The sequence below is a fragment of the Zootoca vivipara genome, chromosome 10 (assembly GCF_963506605.1).
Source record: "Zootoca vivipara chromosome 10, rZooViv1.1, whole genome shotgun sequence".
NCBI lineage: Eukaryota > Metazoa > Chordata > Lepidosauria > Squamata > Lacertidae > Zootoca > Zootoca vivipara.
The window spans coordinates 54,530,343-54,553,290 of record NC_083285.1 but is presented as its reverse complement, the minus strand read 5'-3'; the positions used below and the strand labels follow the sequence as shown (position 1 = coordinate 54,553,290).

Here is a 22,948-nt window from a genome sequence, read left to right as displayed (position 1 = left end):
GTGACTAAAGCATTGCTAGAAACAAAAAAGTAGGCTTGGCTCAGAACAGCAAAAAGGGGAAGCAAACTGTTGAGAATAGACTTGAATTAAGGAGGTTTACAATAATATGATTGAATTGGGTTTATGGCTACTTTGAGATAGTCAATAAATGTAAATTCTTTTAAAGTAGAGTGCACTTAATTTAGGGGACAAAATCCGATACTACTTGAAAATCAAGCCAGCTACTAATTTAGAGGATGATGGTCTGTTTTAACTTGATACCTATGGTAGAGTTGAATATATGAAGTTGCCTGATACCTTTGGCCCACCTACTTAGACTGGCAGCAGCTATCTAGGTCTGGATTTGCTGCAGACTTGAACATGAATGTCTTCATATATGCATATATTATGCCATAAAGCTGTGGACTCTCCCTTTACTTTTTTACTTCCAATTTTGCTTGTACATGACATTGAAACCACAGATTTCAGGAAGGGCCAGTTTGTGGTCAGGAACACCTTAATATTGGAAATATTTTTTTTGTGTGTGTGTTTGTGTATGTTCTCGAGGAGGAAATTGAGTATATTGAACAAATGGACATTGTAATTATCTAGAAAGTGAGCCTTAAATATATAGCAGCAGCAGCAGCTAATTCTCACTGTGTATATCCCTGGCCTTTGTGATTTTAACTGCAAGAACTGGGATTGTGCTCGTGTCATTTCACATGATTATTTTTTATGCAAAGTGCCATGTATCTTGGTGGTGAAATGCAAGAGCCTAATTGCCCACTTACTGGAATCATAGTCCCCCCTCTGTTATGGAAGTTTATGCAGGTAATGTATGTTCATACTTTATGCCAGCTAGGGTGTTGTATGGATCTCTGAGTCTTCTGGGCGCAGGCTGTGGAAACCCTGCTTTGTTACTTGAATGAGAATTGAAACACGGTTGCAACATCTGAACCATGGGAAGCACCTGCGATATGTTGGTTTCAAAAATGAAGTCTCCAGGTAAATCCTACAGAATGGGGCTTTTCCTTCTCACAGGCTTTCCCTGCCCATTTCTGTTGCATTAACCAGGGAGTCATCCTCCCTGGTAAATTCCCAGCCAAGTATTCTGCACCCCTCAGTCTGTCCCCTTGAGCAGAAGTTACCTGGGAACAACTGATGAGGTACTGTAGCACCTGCTGCTGGTTTCTGGCATCCTTAACGCTGCTCCTGATGGACAGGCTGAAGGTCTGGGGCCAGATGCAGTTCTCTCTTCTGATGATGCCCGGTTTGGTGGTAAAGAGTGAATGCCAGATCTATATTAACCCTTGCTTCTCTAATGACACATGAATAGGTTTGTACTCCAGTTTCTCAGCTTCTGTAATGCTAAGCTGGAGAATTTTGTGAGTTTCTCTTCCGTTGCGATGTCACTAACACGTGTCTATTGTATCTTACAGGTAGACTGGGTGCAGTGTGATGGTGGCTGTGATGAGTGGTTTCATCAAGTTTGTGTTGGTGTCTCGCCAGAAATGGCCGAGAGTGAAGATTATATCTGTATAAACTGTGCAAAGAAACAGATGCAGGGGGCAGGCAGTCCGACACGTGCACCACCACCTCATTTCCTGCTGAGCTACAAACTACCTTTGGAGGACCTCAAGGAGACGAGTTAGCAGCCACTTGGTCTTACTGGGACGTAAGGGAAATGGAACACTAAGATGGCGGCGTGAAGCTAATGTAGCCACTTGGAAATGCTCCACTTCTGCGGACGTACGGCCCTATAGCGGAGCTGGCCCCATATAGCCGGCTTCCTTTACGCAAAAGGGATGTCATGGGCACAGGGGTACTGACCCAGCTATGCAGATACCACCCTGTTGGAAGTCCCAGCCAGTGTATTTACTCCCATGTTTCCTTTAAGAAAAAAAGAGGCTAAGCGTAGGTACCACCTTCAGGCTGAGCAGATATGAGGCCCATGGATTAAGCTTCTTTGCCTCAACAGTTCAAATGGGGGTAATTGTTGAGAATCCTGCAACCCACAAGTTTGCCTCTTGAGTGGTGGGCTGATTGGGCAGAGATGACGAAGGCTCCCTTTCAGCCTTTTCACATTGTAGAAGCTCAAGGCCATGTTATGTGGACAAGGAACTTGCGTTGAGCACCACGCAGGGGGAGATGGGTGGGTGGAAAAAACCCAAACGAATAGCTCCTGGTTTTGTTGTTAGAAGGCAAAGGAACTATAGGTCTTGGAAACAGACATTGATTTTGTGTTTGCCCTCCTTCCTTTGGTGGTCCCTCCCCTCGTTGGGGAAAGCTCACCGTATAAATTAACATGTAGCTGAGGGTATGTTTCCTTGGCAAAGCACTCCTCTCTGCACTGGTGGCCATTTTCCCTTGTCTCAGGCTTTGCTTGACACCCTGCCACTAAGTTGTCTGAAGCAAGGTGCAGCTGGTATGTTAGGTATCACGAGTGCATGGGGTTGGAGATGGGTGCCGAGAGTAGCCCAGCTTCCTCACGATTCCACACTGACATGCTTCTGTGAAAAACGCCAGCTCACAAGTATTCCCAGCATCACCAAACGGTAGTTTCACAGTTCCAAAAATGCAGTCTACAGATTGCAGCCCTGCTTCCTCGCCTTTAGGTTTCTATGGATTAAAGGCCTACACTTGGCTACAAATCTGGCTCAATCTCTCTCCCCCCCTGCTTTCCTGGAAGAGAGGCGACTTGGGGAGCAGGTGGCAATTGTTTTAGTAAACCAATTTTTAAAAAAGGACTGGTTTTTACTTTTTTCTATGTCTCGGACTACTGACTTGTTCTACAAAAAAAGAAAAAAAGAAAGATTATTTTTCTTTGGTTTTTATACTTACCACGGTTACCAGCAGCACAGAAAAAAGAGAGAGGCTCACACACACACACAAAAAAACCTGCCTGCAGGCTTGGGTTTTTAACTTCATTCCTTCCTTGTAGTACAAGGAAATTAGCAGTTACTCCCCACATCCTTGCTCCACCTGCTGCCTGTGTTTTAAATAGGTAAAAACAAAACATTTCATGTGCTACCTTCATGTTGGAGTTTGTTCTGTTAGCAAGGCATCTTGATCCTTGCTAGCTTTTCTGTGAGTGGCTGAAACTGGCCATGGTGGTGTGTCCCCGTCCCCCCCGTTCCCATTATCTATTGTGTTTCCATTCTTCTACAGTTCTAGGAGTGTTGTAATTATAGTGTCCAGTCTTACTAGATGCAGGGGTTGGGATTTTCTAAAAGATAAAAATCTTGTAGTGTTCTGCCTTGACTGTTTTGTGTCCCTTCTGTTGTATCTGGTACTTGGAGATGTCGTTGGTCAAGCATCTTTGTCCTGAAGCACATCGCTGGCTTCCGTCTACAAATAACGCACCTCGTAAAATATTGGGGTGGGGGACTCTCATTAAGTCAAGGGGTGGGTCTAGTGTTTTATAAAACTGTTTACAGGACCCACAAATGTTCTCCTGAGGTGCATTTCAACATGACCCTCTAATTCCTTTGTGAAGAAGTGGAAAATGCTGACAGGTTTCTCAAGTTTTCACTACATTTTGAAGAGGCAGGCAACCCACTTCTGCTTCCGCTGTAAAATCAAATTGAAAAACATCTTTCCTCTTCAACAGCTCATGCGATCATAGTTGACATTTCAAAGAAATCTCTGGCTGGGTTTCCTTGGTCTTTCCTCCCCCCCCCCAATCATTTATATAGCTTTCTGGATTGCAATTTCAGCTTTTGGAAGCAAATTGTCCTCTCAATTGCGTGGCCGCAAGGTAAGAAAAGTGTAGTGATTTGCAAAGAACAAGTAAAGCAGATTATTGATCCCTGGTACAACAAAGTTTCTTACTTGGTCAGCCTCAGATACCAGCCAGAGCTACAGTATGAAGGTCAGACCTAGTCAACTTGATCACCACAGACTTCTGAACAGAAAGTGGTAGCAGAAAAGTTGTGATACTAAACTGTCAAAGAAAATTTAAAGCAACATGACTTTATAGGGTTAGTTGAGGAAGTGTTTGTCCCCATACTTTCTGGTCCTCCCAGGCCAAGAAATCATTAAGGTGAAACAAATATTTTAGTCCCTCTTTTGTTAATGTGCATAATGTGTATAGATTTGCAGTATTTATGCATTCATTATGCATCGGCCTGGTTTTATAGCCTATTTAAGTCTGCTTTCCAATCCTGGACTGTTTTTACCCTTTTTTGGCACTGGTTTCAATTTTTCAAGTTTCTATAATGGGCCTTTTGAGTCAGACCAAAGTTTTATCCAGCCCACCATCCTTGTTTCATTCAGCAGCCAACTGGATGCCTCTGGAAAATCCACGAGCAAGAGTGTGAAGGCAATAACCTTCTGTTACTTCGTAGCATTTAGTAACACACAGCCTCTCAGTGTAGAGGTTCCATATAGCCATCCTGACTAGTAGCCTAGGAACCTTCCTACCTTGAATTCACCACCGTGGTTGACCCACCCTACCAGACCAAATGCATCAGTTCAGGGGTTCCCAACAAAATTTTCTCGAGGACCCCTCATCGAGCCGCTATTGTGACAAGGACCCCCATTAATTGACTTACTTGCTTGAACATCAAATGCATTATCTTCCTCTTCATCTGTAGGCCTTTGTCATTTTAACGAACCACTTTTTAACCAATGGTCCATTTTTAACTACGTGAACTGTAGCTTCCGCGAAAAACAACGCTTTGTTTACAAACACTACTGTTTTGCAAAGAGGCAGCGCGCACCAGGGAGGAGGGAGGGGAATGGAGAAGACAGGGTACCTGCGCAGTAGCGCACAAATAAAGCCAACGCGCGCAAAGCATCTTGGGGAGGTGAGTGTTTAGAATGCGCGTGCTGCCTCTTTGCAAAACAGTAGTGTTTGTAAAGCGCCACCTAACGGCATACAGCAGAACTACTGCCTCTATCTAATTCTAGTTTTGCGCTAGACTCTGCTCATGCAGGAAGTGGCCAAAACAAAAAATCTGTTATCATACAAAATATATTTAATATATTTTTTATTCTAATAGCATCTTGCGGACCCCTCTGGCATAGCTCGCGGACACCTGGGGGTCCACGGACCACCTGTTGGGAACCACTGCATCAGTTTATTCAGTTAACATTGCCTTTGTGTTCTCACTTTACTTCCAAAGGCCATTGCATTTATGAGCATGAAGTATGATCTGTCAATCCTCAAAGATCTTCACTAAGTCCTGGCTAAGTCTCTGTTCTGACCTTAGGCTGCCAAATGTTTGTTGTTGGTGTGTGCTTCTGTCTCCTCTCAAAGTAACAGGGTAATACTAGCCCCCTTTTCAAGAGGGTAAGAGTGTACAACAATTCCCCTAGATGTTCAGGGAAAGTGGTGTGAATGCTTTATTATATTTAATGAGTCCCACTTAAGTTACTCTAAGGGTAGGAGGTCTTGACTATCACTGACCCTCATCTGAAAATGGGAAAGAAACATGTTAATATATATTGTCTTCTGGCAAATGAGGCAGAGTAATCTCTTACCTGAAAATGATTTTTCTGCCTTCATGTGCCTCTGAAGTTCAGAGCAAATTCAATGCAAGTTCCTACAGTATGTATGCTGATTCTGAAAACGGTGAAGCCTTAGAAAGCAGGTTCAGAGACCATCCCCTCCCTCCCTCGTTCTGGCCTGGGGCTGGTTGTTTCAGAATGCCCCAAAGCTCAGTCCTGCATCAGAAAACCCATCCCTTGAGCTCTAGGAGGGGCAGTGGTTGCTACAAATGTTGATGACTTACCCATTGGTTGGCATCTGTCTCAGGAGACAATGGAGGAGTGCGCCTTTGGGGATGAAGTCAAACTTGGAAGGTTACAGTGCCTGCTGTGGCTGTAGAAACAGATATGGGAAAGACATATTTTGTTGCAGCTGGGGCAGATGAAGGCACCCTGTTGTGCCACTGCAGATGCACCATGGCACTGCTTCCCTCTGCACTTCTCCCAGCAGTCATTCTTCCTCTGGTGACTGCTATGGATGGCTTACCAAGACATACCTACTGGGCAATGTGATACCAACAATAGAAAGGTGTGGGGCAGACTCGTTCAGGACATGTATGTATTTTAGACATAGCTTACAAATAATGCTGTCGGGGTTTCTGCCTCCCTTTAGTAGTGTGTATGATTTCCTGCATTGCACTGTGATTGTTGCAGATTTCTCAGAATTTCCTCTTGGCGAAAAAAACAAGAATACTTTTCCTTTTGGATGCAAAGAAGGGATTGAAAATCTACATGTTCTACTTGTAGGTAGTCTAATGTCAAATGGTTAGGAGATGTTCAATAAGCACAGCCCATTTTTCACCGTGGCCTGTACGCTACACCTATTCAGATACTTGAATATTGCACCTTTTGTAGTATGGTTCATGCTCCAAATGTTTTCTGTGAGGCAGGGGTTGGGAAAGAGCAAGAAACACCTAAGCCAGGCATCCCCAAACTTTGGCCCTCCAGATGTTTTGGACTACAATTCCCATCACCCCTGACCACTGGTCCTGTTAGCTAGGGATCATGGGAGTTGTAGGCCAAAACATCTGGAGAGCCGCAGTTTGGGGATGCCTGACCTAAGCTAACTGGGACTTGTGGGCTTCAGAATATTATTTGTGAAGCTTGATGTTTGATCCGTATACTTGGGTAGGAAATCTTATGTGCCATAGTTAAATTTGAATTGAGCCTCATTCTGCTCAGTTTTTTTGCCACATACAACTGGTTCATTCCCTTGCAAAAATCAAAATTCTTATTTTCTAGAGACTTTTTACACTCATCAGGTGCAAGGAGATCTATAGCATGCTTAACTGCAAAGCGGGGAGGTAATGCTATATATAGACTGAAAATAGTGAGGTCAGGAAAGATCAAAGTGAGGATAAGGGGTGAAGAGAACCAGCCATTGGATTAGAAATGTGAAACAATGAGCCATTTCCAACTTTAGAGATGAAGCTGAGGAGGACAGCTTTTCAAGCTACTAATACCTGGGCTCCAAGGAATAAAGCAATTCCCAGGAAAGGTACAGATTTCCTTTCCTAGAGTAGTTTAAAGGTGGTAAAGAAAGCAGCAAATAGGGGCCAAGTCTGCTAAAAGTAAAGCTATACCAAAATACTTTTTAAGAGAGCAACTGGAATGCTGAACAAAATGTAGATGGATTATTTAAAATGTTTGGATTTTAATACATTTGATGTGATGAAGCTGTATAAGAAATATTTCCTTGCTGAATTGCTACTTCCTGTGAAGTTTACAGCCCCAATACATTCACACAGAGTCTGTCTGACCAAACTCAAAAGTTTCAGGAGTGAAATTTCAGGAGTGAAATTAAAACTCTGAAGGTAGTTTGGCTTCTCAATATGGATGCACAAAGGGTGGGGAAGGTCATAGCCATAATGCCCTGTTTCTGAGCTCCTAGGGCAATCTATCTGGCTCCTACTGGCACCTTAATTTGTAGTAAGCACTAATGGAGTTGGGGGCAAGAGGAAAGGTGGTGTAGGCTTTCAATTTGACAAGCAGTGGAGTGACTTTGCACAGGGCTTGTCCACACTTTGGCTTGTCTCATGCCTAGAAAGCAGGGGTCTGAAAAGTTCCCCACTTGTTCTATGCTTTCTAGACATGGGTCCATTTTCTCCAAGAAAGTCTACTCTTTACCGTAGTGCTGAATCAGTGCAAACGTCAGTCTACTCTAAAACCCCATTGATGTTTGTTTCGATTCGGCTGTAAAAATCAGATTTCCTCATGGGAAAGCGGTGGGACAAGTGGAAGTCTGATGATGAGCCCACAGTCTTGGGCAACCAAATTGTTCCATATTTTCAGTCATTAGCTAGTTGGAAGGACAGCTGGGAGTATTTTTGTTTGAAATTTGCAGATGACATCAAGCTGGGAAACAATGGTAAAAATGTAGAGCAAAGTGATTCAGGAGCAGAAGAGAAATTAACTTCTTGATTCGTAAGGGGCAAGCTAGGTTTGGTAAGTATTGGCATTCCTCGTTCAAAAGCACTGGCGAGAGCCTTGCTTTGCCTCCTGGCCTTCACAAATAATTGATTAACAATGAAACTGCTATCATAGCCACTTTCTCTGCAAGCTCTGAACTAAGTGGCCTCATTTAGGCATTGCGCAAGATGATGGAAGGTCTTTGGAAGATGATGAGCAATCAAGGGTTCCTACAGCATGGTTGGCTAACCTTTTTGGCCTGTGGCCTGTATTCACCCTGGCCAACCCTCAGGTAAGGTGGATCACATATCAGCAGTAGGTGTGGCCATCCCATAAACTTGTATGCATGTGCATGCACACAAAGGCACTCAGGCTCCCTACTGAAATGACTCATTGGCTTCTACAGCCTTGTCAGGGTTCTGGGCTTCATCTACCCAATTGCAGTCTACTCTTGCCACCAAAATTGGTGGGGTTTGAGCGGGGGCAGAAACATTGCTTGGAGAGGCCAGATTTGGCTCTGGGGTTTAGTCAACCCTTGTCCTACATTCTCACTATTTCCAGATGATGAACCAAATCTCAGCAAAAGTAGTTTCACAAGCATTACATCTTCAGTATAAAAAAACACTCCTGCTTGCCATGTGGGTATTTGTGAGGTTATGCAACTGGAATGGCAGGGTTGTGTCCTAAGTCATACCCAAGAATAAAGAATAACCCATTGAAATAAATTGTCTTGACTTAAGTTGATTGATTTCAGTGGGTATACTCTTGTTAACCTAGGAAGCTACTAAAGAACAATATGAGGGGGTGATGGTAAAGCACCATTGTCCCTTTTCAGTGACTTAACCCACAAAGCCTGCCATTGTAATGACATATTGTTCACTATTTTATAATTATTGAGACTTTTTACATTCTTACACTGCTGATGCTTTTGCATTCCTACCTGTCATACACCAGGGGGGAGGGGGGGGGAGGTGAGATGGCCAGAATTTTAAAGCAAAACTACACTCCTCTTTCTCTTTTGCTTTTATTTATTTTTATTGCAAATATAGCATGCTACTAATTAATTAAAACATACCAACTCTACACCTGAGCCAATAGATTCTATGATTTCTCTTATGTCTACCACCACTGGAAATTTTTGAATACTTAGTTGCAGGCAAAATAATTAAGAGAAGTGGTTGAAATTTTCTCCAGCAAACTAGTGCTCTAAACTAGTGCTGTTAGTTTTTTGAAAAATTATTCACATGGATAGGGAATTCTGGTACAGAATTGTGATTGCTGTGGATTCACATATATTTCTCCACAGAGAGGAATGTCTAGTTCTTTGTATGTTGTCAAATGTATCTCTATGACAATGTTGACACAAGGCTTTGGGTTCTAAGGCTTTGGGTTCTTTCAACTTTGTGCTCTCCAAATACTTTGGACTATAACTCCCATCATTCCAGGCTAGCAATAGCCATTGGTTTTTGTTTTTGGAGTGGTGGGGGAGAGAGAAAATACAGCATGTTTCTGGGGAAAAGTTTGGCAACTGAGATTAATCGACTGCAACTGCATACATTTAACTGATCATAATTTATGATGAGCTCAGAATTTGGAAGCTTTTGAGATGCAGGTGTGAACTGTTTAGGTCATGAATTTCTTTAATGTGCTGTGGTTCAAGGGTAGCTGCTTAGCTGTCTAAACAATAAGGAATATCTTGAAGTGTGTGAGAACTTAATTTAGGGTGGTTATCCAGCAGTTCTCTAATGTCCCCTGTGTGAGAGCAATACACACCGCAATGTTTTCAAACAGCTTAGGAATTTCCGTTCTTGATCTCTTGGTTCTGCTGGGGTTAGCTGGCAATAACAATTCATAAATCTGTAAAATTGGAAAGGACCAGTTTATAACCTTATCTTACTGCTTTCTAAAAACAAACAAGCCATATTTGCATCTTGATTCAAATAACCTAGAAGCTGAAAAAGTTTCAGCAACAGTCTAGCAACATGCAAAACTTTCTTGTGTAGAGATGAATCGTTAGTCCATATTCCTCAATGTCGCAGGGATATCTCCTAAAATTGTTCTTAGCTGTAATTATATGTTTGTTTTTAATCTCTCTCTCTCTCTCTCTCTCTCTCTCTCTCTCTCTCTCTCTCTCTCTCTCTCACACACACACACACACACACACACACACAGGTTTATTTCAATTCCCAGTATCCATGTAGGTTAACATATTTTATAATAATCTTAATAACCCAAGTATTAACTTTAAAATTAGTCTACGCATTTGCAGAGAAACACTTAACTGGGACTCCTGGGATTGTCAGGTGTAGAGCTCATATATATATTTCATACACATCTCAAGCATAGCGAAAAATATGTGTTCAGCATGCTGTGTAAATGTGGTGTCCTGTCTCTAGGCAAGATAAGAAGCCACCTTAATGTCACCTCCTGGGCTGAAAAGGAAGGTGAAAAACATATTTAAAGGCAGAAGTTGGCAGAAGTTGGCATTGAGAGTGTGGGGGCACAGGGTAGAAATTAAGAGGTTGAAGAGTAGGCTAAAATGCAAGTGCAAGAGACATGGTTGGAAAGAGACTGTGTATGGATGCTTATATTAGCTAATGGTAGAAGCCTCCTAGCAAAGATTAGTTATCTGGAATGCTTGGTCTTGCAAAGAATATATAAATGCATTAATAACAGGAGACCTGCTAGGGAGGTAGTTGGGCCTTTGGATGATAAGGGAGTCAAAAGTACATTAAAGGACAATAAGAAGAACGCAGGGATGCAGAATGAATTTTTTTTTTTTTGCTTCTGTCCTCGCAGAATAACTTTTAGGGCAGATCCCTGTCTCTGAACTAACTTCCACAGGAAGCCTTGTCAATAAAATAAAAACAAATTGCTGGATCTGAACGCTATCCCCGCGAGAGTTCTTAAAGAATGCAAATAAGTAACTTGTCCCTCTGATCAGCCTCCATACCATTTATAAATAAGGGTTCTAAAGGGGATTCTGGAAATCACTGGTTAACTTAACTTTGTCCCGTGTCACTAGCCTATTCAGAGGAGTTTTGTTGTTTTTTTAGAGTGTCAACAAGCGCATAGACAGAGGTGTTCCAGTTAACATTGTGTATTCAAGACTTTCAAAAATCTTCTCCCAAAGTACCTCACCAAGTGATCTTAGCAGGCATGGAATAAGAGGAGAGGTCCTCATATGGATCATGAATGGGTTTTGAAACAGGAAGCAAGAGAGCAGGAATGAATGGGCAGTTCTCACAATGGAGGTATATAGAAAGTGGAGCCCCCCCCCCCCGCCCCAGATTGGGACCTGTGTGTTTCAACCTCTTCCTAAACAATCTAGAGTTTGGATTGAACAATGAGGTAGCAAAGTGTGCTGATGATACCAAACAGTTCTGTGTAGTTAAAATGGGGTTTGTGAAGAGCTCCAAGGGGCATTCAGCCAATGCTGAGGACCTGCCTTTTGACACTTGAAATGTCTATTTTAGGACCCATCTTATTTCTGTAATTTTAACTTTTAAACTGTTTTTAGTATTGCATAGTAGTGTGTTTCAATATTAGTGTTGTGTTTTAATTGTTGTAACCCACCCTCGGAACTTGGGGTGAAGGGGAAGTGGTAACAACCACCACCACCACAACAACAACAACCACAACAACAACCTCTTTGTTTGCTCCCTCAATATCCGTAATCCCCATTAAAAGATTGTTCAACAATGCTGCGGTATGTTTCAGTGGCTGGGCCTTGGAAGGTGAGACCGAACAGAAATTGACCAGTGACAGAGACATGGTTTGGCAGTGAAAAGAGAGGGAGAACTTGCACATTTGTGTGCATTTCTTCCACACGGCAAAAAGAAGAGGAGGAGGAAAGTTGCCTGGGCAGTGGGCAAGGGCTCCTTTAGTAAGGCACATCAGAAGTCGTGTGTAGTTTATTGTACAGCCCTGGGGGGTGGGGGTGGAGGAAGGAATGTGGGCTGGGCAAAGTCTAGAATTACACCATTGCAGAATAGGTTTTTTTCTTGCATGCTTTAAATAGCCAGCACCTTTTTCTTAATGCTTTCACAGTTCCCCCGTCAGCCAGACCCCTGACAGCTCATTCCTTCAAGGTAACAACTTAGTTTTGTATCCTCTCCTCTGCTGCATTGGGGGGGGGACTGTTATCAGGGGGACTGTGTGCGTTTGTATGTGGTGTGCATGTGTGTGGACTGCCTAACCATTTTTAGTGGCAAAGATATCTTTATGCACCCACCTCTTTCTCCTCCTCTCCTCCCCCTGCCCCTCCGATTTAACATGATTTCTTGTTCCTTCTGGCTATGCATTCATGTGTAGCTTTCAAAGCACTTTGGGCTGTAGCATTCCTCCCTGTGTATTGGAATCTCTGTTTTCTTCACAAAAGGAACCGACTGAGAGAATGAATGAATCAAAGAATTTGGTTTTGATGGGCAGGCAGGGTGGAGGAGGAAAAGGGTAACCTACAAATGGCTGATGCTCTTCACATGAATGATGCCACCACTATTTTCCTGGAGTGGTTCTCCATAAGGAGCGGGTTCCAAAGATCCTTTGAGGTGCATCTGAAAGTGGCATGAAGGAAGTTGGGTTTGGCATGTGATTGGGCCACTGTGAGTTTGTGTGTGTGTAAGAACTGGACCATTGTGGACTATTAAAGATACCTGAATTGGGGAGAGGCAAAGTATTCACTGTACATGATGATTATGGGAACATTCTCTCACTGGGCAAAGTATTGAATGAGACATTTTCAAAAGAAAACACCTTGGTTGCCTTGTGCCTGAGGCAGGTGTGGAGAACCTTTGGGGCTCCAGGTTTTGTTGAACTACAAATGCAATCAGCCCAGCAGACCAGGGATGGTGGGAGTTTTAGTTTAGTAAGATCCAGAGGGCCAAAGGGACCCTGGAGTATGATCTCAAAACTGATTCCCCCCCCCCAAAAAAACCCACCATTAAGAGATGGTGTGCAATAGTTGGCACATTGCTAAGGTGAACGAATGGGAAAGTGACTAAGGCTCTCTACTTTTACAAGTTACATAGAAGTAGGGATCCCAGCAGGTGGAATATCCTCTCCTACATACCCATTAAAGCTGTGTTCTTCTGGCTTGGCTCCCTGGATGTTGTTGGACTACAACTCCCACCATCCCTGATGATTGGCTAAAGTGTTTGAGAATGGTGGGCACTGTATTCCAAAAACACTGGGGGACCTCAGATTGAAGAACGCACTGCATTATTAAAATTACAGCAGATGTGTCCTTTTAGTTGTTCATCCTATTCTTAACTGGCTCATTACTCCATCACATGTATGCAGTTTCTATTGAAATAATGCTATGCATGCCCAAAGTGGCCTTAAAAAGGTGGATTTGCACCAGATCCCTCATGTGCCAGATCCTCCTTGCATTTGGCCTCCAAGCTGGTATCCTTTGTGTGTTTTAATAAAAGGGCAATACATGTCCAGATCTGTGAGCAGAATGCAGCATCCTAAGAGTCTCAAGAGTCAAGATTTTTTCCAGGGAAAGAGGCATTTCTGGTTCAGAGGAGGCAGGGGGCAGAACCTAATCACAACAGAGAGTCTGCTTAGTTTTCAGAAATTAATGTGTTTGGAGAGATTTATTGGGCTCGGCTACTTTTGCTAGCCTCTAAAGATCTCCCACATCCAGTCTCTGTCCGCTGCGCTGCTTCAGCCTTCCACAAAATAAAGGCTTTACGCTTAATAGTGATGTCCAAATTTGCATGGTTTGTATAATAAAGTCTGATTATGGAACTAATTCCTCCTTATTTAGAACAATCCCCAGAGCCAGACACAGAATGTTTTCATCTGCCTTGCAGCCCCCATTCCACTTTTACCACCACATCCAATTACCTAAAGCACAGCCTGAAGCCCCACCACCTGCTATGTTACCGCCTTGATAGTTACTTGGTTTTGGATTCTAACGGCCCCAAAGCACCATTGGTTTAAGAAGAATGGCAGACACACCTGGCTGCCAGATCTTTGCCTTGATCAATAAACAATGTTAAAGATTCGTGTGATGTGAGTTATGATGCTACAGAGCATATGCAATGCTCTCTTTCACCGCCTAATTTCTTAGGACTCGCCACGTTCCTTTCAGTGATGCACTCGGGATCAGTCAATGCATTGAAGGCAGAGTAGCCAAGAAAGTGTCCTTCAGATGTTGTGCACTCTAAATCCCATTGTCCCCAACCAGCACAGCCAATGGTCAGGGGTGATGGAAGCTGTAGCTCAGAATGTCTGGAGAACACCATCCTGATCTGGTCAAACCAGGAGAACACCCCTGGTCTACAGCAATGGAGTGGATTACAAGCGTCCTTCCTTCAGGCCCTCCTTCCATGATGCCATGTCTTACAAGCAGGGCCAGTTTTAGGTTTGATGAGGCCCTAATCTATTGAAGGTAATAGGGCCCTTTATATGTCCAGCTGTCCTTTGTCAGCAACAAATTGTCGCTGTTTTTTGTGTTGAATATATGCTATATGTGAATTTATGGACCTAATTTATGGACCTAAAGCCATTTGCACATTACAAAATATGTATTATACCAAATAATTGTTATATTTTGGAAATGTACATCCAGTTTTTTTTTCTTTAATTTTTTTGGAGGCCCCCAAGAGAGTGGGGCCCTAAGCTATAGCTTGTTTAGCTTATAAGTAAATCTGGCACTGCTAACAAGGGAACACTGCCTACCTGCTACAGAACCACAATCTGTTGCAAGGGGTTTCTGGTACATATTCAGGATTGTCTACTTCATTTGTATGGGGCAGCAGTCAGGCCTGTTGGGTCTCAGCTTAACTGAAAATGTCCTCCAGGACAAGGGTTGGAAACTTGTGCTGCCCCCCCCCCCCAGGTTGCTAGAGTACAGTTCTCATAACCCTTGGCTGTTGGCCATGCTAGCTGAGCCCAATGGGAATTGGAGTCAAGCAAGCGCTGCAGGGCCACATGCTTCCCCAACCCTGATCTAGAGCAGGGTTTCCCAAACTTGGACCTCCAGCTGTTGTTGGACTACAACTCCCATCATCTCTAGCCAGCAGGACCAGTGGTCAGGGACGATAGGAACTGTAGTCCAAAAACAGCTGGAGACCCAAGTTTGGGACATCTTGATCTAGAGCAATGTTCTTCAACCTCAGGTCCCCAGATGCTGCTGGACTACAGCTCCCATCATCTCTGACCATTAGACTAAGCTGGCTGGGAAATGATGGGAGTTGTACTCCAAGTGCTATTAAGTATAGAAAGAGAATATGGGAATGAAAATGTATTTCGACACAAGTCACCTTCAACTGTATTCCTTAAATAGTAGTAATTTAGCTGGGGCAGAATTTAGGGAGGCAGTTGAGGCTAGTATTCATCTAAAGTCATGGTCATGTTTCTGATGGTAAGAGCTGTTTGACAGAGGAACGGACTCCCTTGGAAGGTGGTGGACTCAGGGGCATAGGAAGGGTGGGGCGATAGGGGTGCTCCGCCCTGGGCAGCACGATCCCAAGGGTGCCATTGCGGCTGCTCCCCCACCTACGCCGGGCACCCCGCCCCACAGGGAGCGTGCCACGCCCCCAGATCGCACATCACGGCCCTACGGGCAGCGCACCATGCCCCCCCCGAATGTGCACCAGCCCTGCCCCTGCCTGCTCTCCACCCCCGGTGCCGGAGCATGAAGCTCTGCCACTGGGTGGACTCTCCTTCATTGGAGGTTTTTAAGCAGAGTTTGGATTGCCACCTATCAGGAATGCTGTAGTTGAGCTTCCTGCATTGCAGGGGGTTGGACTATTTGACTCTCAGGGACCCTGCCATCTCTACAATTCTATGATTCCATGGTTTGGCTTATTTTGATGAGTGCAGAAAGCCAATATGAAAAAAAAATGGAAGGTGCAATTTTAAAAGTAAGCAAGCAAACACTACCACCTCCACTTGTCAGGCTCTACCTGGAACACTGTTTAAAAGAATTTAGAAGTTAAATACTGGTGCTGTCCTCTTAGTTACAGGATGGGTATGAGCTCTGAAAAAATTGGAGTCTACTGATGTACAGAAATAATGGGGAACCTTGGCCCTCCTAATGAATGATGCTCTTCTACCCCCATCAGCCCCAGCCAGCATTGGCAATGGTCAGCGATTATGGGAGTTGTAGTCCCATTTGGAATTAATAATAATAATAATAATAATAATAATAATATTTATACCCCATCCATCTGGCTGGGTTTCCCGAACCACTCTGGCCAGCTCTCAACAGAATATTAAAAACACGATAAAACATCAAACATTAAAAACTTCCCTAAACAGGGCTGCCTTCAGGTGTCTTCTAAAAGTCAGGTAGTTGTTTATTTCTTTGACATCTGATTAGAGGGTGTTCCACAGGATGTGTGCCACTACCGAGAAGGCCCTCTGCTTGGTTCCCTGTAAGTTCACTTCTCTCAGTGAGGGAACCACCAGAAGGCCCTCGGAGCTGGATCTCAGTGTCTGGGCTGAACGATGGGAGTGGAGATGCTCCTTCAGGTATACTGGGCCGAGGCTGTTTAGGGCAGGCATCCCCAAACTGAGGGCCTCCAGATGTTTTGGCCTACAACTCCCACGATCCCTAGCTAACAGGACCAGTGGTCAGGGATGATGGGAATTGTAGTCCAAAACATCTGGAGGGCCGAAGTTTGGGGATGCCTGGTTTAGGGCTTTAAAGGTCAGCACCAACACTTTGAATTGTGCTCAGAAACGTACCGGGAGTCAATGTAGGTCTTTCAGGACCGGTGTTATGTGGTCTCAGCGGCAGGTTCTCCATCCCTGACACAGATCACAGGAGCATCCAGCTGGTGGTCAGCTATTGTTCAGGTAACCCAGCTCCAGGTTGTGAAGGACATTGCACTGATGCTCCATGGCAAATGTGAATACATTTTCTTGAAGGGGACCATAGGGCTATTTCTATGGGTCTGGGAGGATGTGATGGGCCAGAGACAGGAGCAAACATGGCCCCAAACATGTCTGAGCCCAGTGCTTCTAGGCACACTTTCGTAAAAGTAAACAGGATTGCAATATCTTCACTGAATTGTTTTCACAAGTGAAATGAATTAAAATGAAAAGGGGAAGTAAATAAACAAAATACCTGGTGGTGTACAAAACATTGGCGAATGCTTACTGAAAGGATACTCTGTGAGGAACCAGAACATTTGAGATGAATCATTTAAAAATTAAGCTGACACTGTTCTTCTAATCCAAAGTAAATACCTCCTGCCTCAGTAAAGTCTATGGGTACATCTTGTGCACTTGGAAGGTCAACATATCCAGCTGTTGTAAGCAAGGAAGCTGTGGTGTGAACTTTTGAGCGTGTCCCTGAGTTTGTCTCTCACTTCTCTTCCAGCTTGAGAATTTGATTGTTGTAAGCATAACAGTGGAGGGGCGAAAGGCGGCACTGACCTCTTGAAGGTGGGATGGATTACAGAGTCCCCGGGGCAGTGATCAATGGAGAGATACCTGCACATGCCTCTGCGGAGGAGAAGAAGAAGAAGAAGAAGCAAGAAGCAAGAGATCAAACACTAGAACGCGACCACTGGAACAACAAAATGGAATATGTGCTCTCTGTAGCAGGAGAAATCATCGGCTTGGGGAACGTCTGGCGGTTCCCTTATCTCTGCTACAAGAATGGCGGTGGTAAGTGCAGCTCTTGCCCAGCAAATTTACATCCCATCTGCTAGATGTCTCTACTGTGTCACTTTCCTATTGACACACTCAGGTACGCGCCCAATAATGCCAGCTGAAGCAAGCCAAGTGCCATCCTTTTTCAGCATACGAAATGTTTTGCAAAGTTTATGCCATTTATCTTCACAGCACCCTTATGTGGTAGGTTAGGGTGAGAGAGAAAGAGGAACTTGGACAAAACGACCTAAGAGATTCCTCTTCAAACCCCAGTACAGGTACAAGGTGTGTGTGTGGGGGGGGGACTTAAGATGCAGCCAGTGACTTGCACAATTTCCCCCTAAATACTGTTTGTGTCCTTGCGAGCTAAGTGTCAAACCACACACAACATGAGATCTCCCGACATTACTAAATAGAATAAATGAATAAATATTCATGCAACTATAAAGGCCTTTCTTTTTTTTTGACTGAAGCAATGGTGCTGAGGTTCTTGGGGAACTTTTCCTTCTTGTGTCATTTCCCACTCCCACCCCATCAAAAAAATAAAAGAAAAAGGAGGTACACACAGACCATGCTTAAAGCAGAAATAGGCAAACTAACCCCAACCCCATCCCCACTAATTCCCCTGGCACACCACTCATTATTCCATCACGCAGCACAAAACCTCCAGATAAAAACCTGGCAAACCAAAGGCCTATATCGCCTAACAGACTTCTATAAAAATAACAAACCCTTGTCAACACAAGAAATACAAGACAAACTAGATAGTATCTGCAATATACAAAATACTACTCCAAAATCCCATGAACCCCCTAGATGTAATTAAAAAAACAATGGTAGGACGATATAGGCTATGAGATTAACCCCTCTCAGTGGACCAGAATGTGGTCTAACCCCCCCTTTAAATCCATATCAATGAAAAGAAAAGAACTTACTCTGAAACTCACCTACAGGTGGTACCTAACACCAAGGAAATTAGCGCTAATACGCCCGGGAACCTCACCAAAATGCTGGAGAGGGTGCACCTCCACAGGCACATACCGCATGTGGTGGGAATGCCCCCAAATCCAACTATTCTGGACAACAGCCATACAAGAAATATGTAAAATAACTATGCAAGTATTAGAATTGGCCCTACTGAACATCTTCCAGGACAATAATGCCTACTCACATCACCAAAGAACTCATAACCCACCTACTCTCTGTGGGAATGTTAGGGATATGGATTAGGACAGGCATCCCCAAACTTCGGCCCTCCAGATGTTTTGGACTACAATTCCCATTATCCCTGACCACTGGTCCTGTTAGCTAGGGATCATGGGAGTTGTAGGCCAAAACATCCTATCCAAGCTTGTGTTAGCAAGCTTCTAATATCAGCAGAGTGACATTCCCCTTTTGTACGCAGCAAAGCATGAGCGTTAGGTTTGTTAGAACCTCTGCAACAATATTACACTTCAATATTATACTTCCTGGCAAATCCCCTTTGTCCCTCTTAAAAGAAATACACACAATACGACACAATAGTATTAAAATAAGATAGAGTTTACTCACATGACATCCTGAGTTAACAGCATAATCTCAGAAAGGCAGGCTTACGTAGAAAAGTTACAAGTATGTACATCTGGAGTCTACTTAGTAAAGTGAGGCTCCATCTGGTCTCTCTCTTGGCAGCAGGCCAAGAGGGAGAACCATCCTAACTGGAGATTCTCTGGAGATGTGTTCCCGTTGAAGGAGAAAAGCCTAAGAGAGAGAATGGCTGCTGGCTAGGGGCTTTTGTCTACCAGCTAATCCATCTCATCTGCATATCTGGAGGAAAAGGAACTGAATTTAGTCAGGTGTCCCTCCAGGTGAGTTCCTGTTAGTGGACACTCTAGGAACTGTTGTGACTTGTCTGCCCCAGTGTTCCATCCCACACTCTCAGCAACCAGAAACATCATAACCAGACACTGGAGAGACCTGTCAGGAGTAAGCATAGGCCAATGGTACCAAACAGTATGGGAAACAGCCTACTAGAAAAATTAACCAATAAACTGAAACTGACATGGGGACATATAAAAAAAGATGCCTTCACCACGGTATGGCTCTCCTTTATCACATACACAGCCCAACAAGACAACGACAAGAATCCATCAACAACATACGAATCAATATGGCCAACCTGATTCAAGAACACCCACTCACACACGAAAACAAAGTTCACCACAGCCGATCACAAACAAGCAACCACACCCTAGGGCCAACCCCAACCTCTCTCACCACCAAAGGAATACAAGCGAATAGTAAAGAGAACCTGCACAAATGACACTGACACAAAGCCCCACACATACATTAAGTAAAATAGAAACACCATCTCCCGACCCCACCCCCACCCACCATGGCCCCCTCCACCTCCCCCCTTTTCTTCCTAATGTAACCCTAATGTCTCAACAAATGAAACTGACCTATGAAAAATGTAACTTGAAAAAAGAAACATTGTGCATACCTTTGCAAACCAAAAAATCTTTAATAATAATAAAAAAGGAAAAGGAAAAAAAGAGCAGCTATTAACCCTACAAGCAGAAACAAAATGGACAAAGTTGAATTCAACAAAGTCTTACTCAGAGTAGACCCATTGAAATGGATGAACCTAAGTTAGTCATGTTTGTTTATTTCAGTGGGCCTACTTTGAATAAGGACTAGCATGGTGGGAGAGGAGTTATTGGTTTGTTTCTGCTCATGTCATGTGCGCACGCCACGCGGCTTGCGCCGTGATGTAAGCACAGTGCACGGCATTTGCACATCATGACGGGATATTGAGGGCTCCCCCTAGCTGGCGCCCCTGTGTCCCAGGCTGCATGTAACAGACTTAACTGTGGCTTCATGGCTTCTTTCCTCACTCATGCAAAAGAAGCGAAAGGGATGCATCTGTGTGCCCAGAGCTCATTAGTATTTACGAAGCCTGGTTTTGATTGTCCAAACATGGCCACTGGCTTCCTGTCCCTCTATGGATGCTTAATTTACAAGCGAGTCTAGGATGACTGCTTTGTATAACTGAAATGGTGTTGAAATGGTTGCTGTATTTATTTTCCATGCTTGAATTGATCTGTTTCAGAAGGCACATTCTGCATTCCATGGCCATTTTCTCCTACTGCTTTTTTCTCTACGCTGTGTCCGTGTGTCTGTCTCTCACTCACAAATGTCCATAGAGAACAATCCCTCATGCATCTGAAGTGAATGTGTGTCCACGAAAGCTCATGCCATAACAAATTAGCTAGTCTTTAAGCTGCTACAGGACTTTTACTGTAAAAAAAACAACCACCTCACTAATCTTGACAAGAGCCGGGAAAGCCAGGCTGAGTTATTGCTGTATTGAGGGAAGAGGGACTAAAAACCTGGCTATAACATTATGGCTCTGTAATAAGGTTACCAGACGTCCCCATTTCCCAGGGACAGTCCCTGGATTTACAAATCAGTCCTCATACAAACCCATTGAAGTTGAAAAATGTCCCCGGATTCATTGAAAAAAATCTGGTAGCCTTACTCTGTAATGAGCTAGCGTCCCAAAAATGACCTCAAAAAAGACAGGAATGGCTTTGAAGCACTGATTCCCCTCTCCTCCTCCCTTCCTCTGTTGGGAGCCCCATCTAGTCAAATTAGTAGAAATAGTTCCTTGCATGAAGGAAGAAATAATTTTGTGTTCCCACTAAAAGCAGGGTTTTCCCCCTTCCCTTCCCTATCTTTTGGAATGAGAAGACAGCACAACTACTTTCCACAACATTACAATTTTGCCCCACATGGTGCATAGTCCTAAGATGTAATGCAGAGAGTTGCCAAGGAGATGTCTTCTTTTACTCTGTCCTTAGAAAGTTCTCTCTGACACACACTTGTTTACTTGTGAGTAAGGATGAGGGAGAAATTTGATTCAGGACACATTGAAGGATTGTTCAAGAAGGATACTGAAAAGCTGGAAGGTGTCCAGAGGAGGGCAACCAAAATGGTCAAAGGCCTGGAAACGATGCCTTATGAGGAACGGCTTAGGGATCTGGGTATGTTTAGCCTGGAGAAGAGAAGCTTTAAGGGGTGATATGATAGCCATGTTCAAATATATAAAAGGATGTCATATAGAGGGGGGAGAAAGGTTGTTTTCTGCTGCTCCAGAGAAGCGGACACGGAACAATGGATTCAAACTACAAGAAAGAAGATTCCACCTAAACATTAGGAAGAACTTCCTGACAGTAAGAGCTGTTCGGCAGTGGAATTTGCTGCCAAGGAGTGTGGGGGAGTCTCCTTCTTTGGAGGTCTTTAAGCGGAGGCTTGACAGCCATATGTCAAGAATGCTTTGATGGTGTTTCCTGCTTGGCAGGGGGTTGGACTGGATGGCCCCTGTGGTCTCTTCCAACTCTATGATTCTATGATTCTATGAAAGGAGAACCCACCTAACACTTTCTGAAACAACATGCAAACCAAAACACAGTAAGATCCACGTGTCTCCAAATTTTGCCAGGCACATACTAGGATAAAATGTCCATAAAATGTATATATTTCTGAAAACAACATATAAGCATCTGCAGGATTAGGGAAAAATAATTTGTAAAAATGTGTATTTTAGGGGAAGCTGCATACAAATGTATGTACTGGAAGAAATTCACAGTACAATGCTGACGAATTTTTTATGAGATCTTTTAATTTTTTTGCAAAGGTGGAGAAATGAATTTAAGATGGGAAAATGAGGTACTGAAAGAAACTGAAATTGACAGATTCTCCCATCTGTCCTTGTGGGGCATTCAAAATGATGTAGGCAAGGGGTGGAGAGGCTTGTTATGAGTCTCATGGTGATGTCACAAGAAGACATGCATGAAACTGTCATCCACAAAACAAAATATGTTGGGGCGAGAGAATTAGTTTTCCAGCAACTTGTGTTTCCCCTCACAATGGAAGCATGTACCGGAGAACATTATATAGGTGGGTTAGTGAGGGCCATCATTCGCTGCCATACCTGCTTAAGAAAAGGGCCCATGGTTTTCTTTTTATGTGTTTTTTTTTAAAAAAAAGTCAATAAAATATTTTCGTCTCTCTTTATAGTAGTACCACTGGTGTGATAAGTTGCAGTTTGGAGATAATAGGTGTTCATCTCAACCAGCTCCACTGAAGTAAAAAGTGCAGTAATTGTCTTAGAATCATAGAATCATAGAATCATAGAGTTGGAAGAGACCACAAGGGCCATCCAGTCCAACCCCCTGCCAAGCAGGAAACACCATCAAAGCATTCTTGACATATGGCTGTCAAGCCTTACTGTCTTAGTAAGATTTTAAATCCAAAGAGTTGTATAATATGAATACAGAGGTTTTTCTCTCCAGTTAAGATAATTTTGCAGCATAAGAACCTATTATAATAAAGTTTCCTTTAGAACACTCAACAGGAGTCATCTGCCACAGGTACGCTCTGCGCTGTTGTGTGGGTTATGTATTTGTTCTGG

General features: G+C 43.5%; 2 protein-coding genes across 6 annotated transcripts in view; both read left to right on the top strand.

Moving 5' to 3' along the window:
* Positions 1–9,910, top strand: part of KDM5A (lysine demethylase 5A) — a 50,029-nt gene extending 40,119 nt beyond the window's left edge. For 4 of the 5 annotated variants that reach the window (XM_035127041.2, XM_035127037.2, XM_035127042.2 and 1 more), the window contains one exon: positions 1,419–9,909. In XM_035127041.2, the coding sequence (XP_034982932.1) occupies positions 1,419–1,631 (213 nt within the window). In that variant the 3' untranslated portion in view covers positions 1,632–9,909. Of the gene's footprint in view, positions 1–1,418 lie in introns of all 5 variants that reach the window. The other variant, XM_035127038.2, reaches the window with a different exon arrangement.
* A 7,321-nt stretch (positions 9,911–17,231) lies between these two features.
* The window catches only part of LOC118090959 (sodium- and chloride-dependent GABA transporter 2), a 35,401-nt gene continuing 29,684 nt past the window's right edge, over positions 17,232–22,948 (top strand). The window contains exon 1 of the mRNA XM_035127395.2: positions 17,232–17,508. Coding sequence (XP_034983286.1) covers positions 17,289–17,508 — 220 coding nt within the window. The 5' untranslated portion in view covers positions 17,232–17,288. The remainder of the gene's footprint in view (positions 17,509–22,948) is intronic.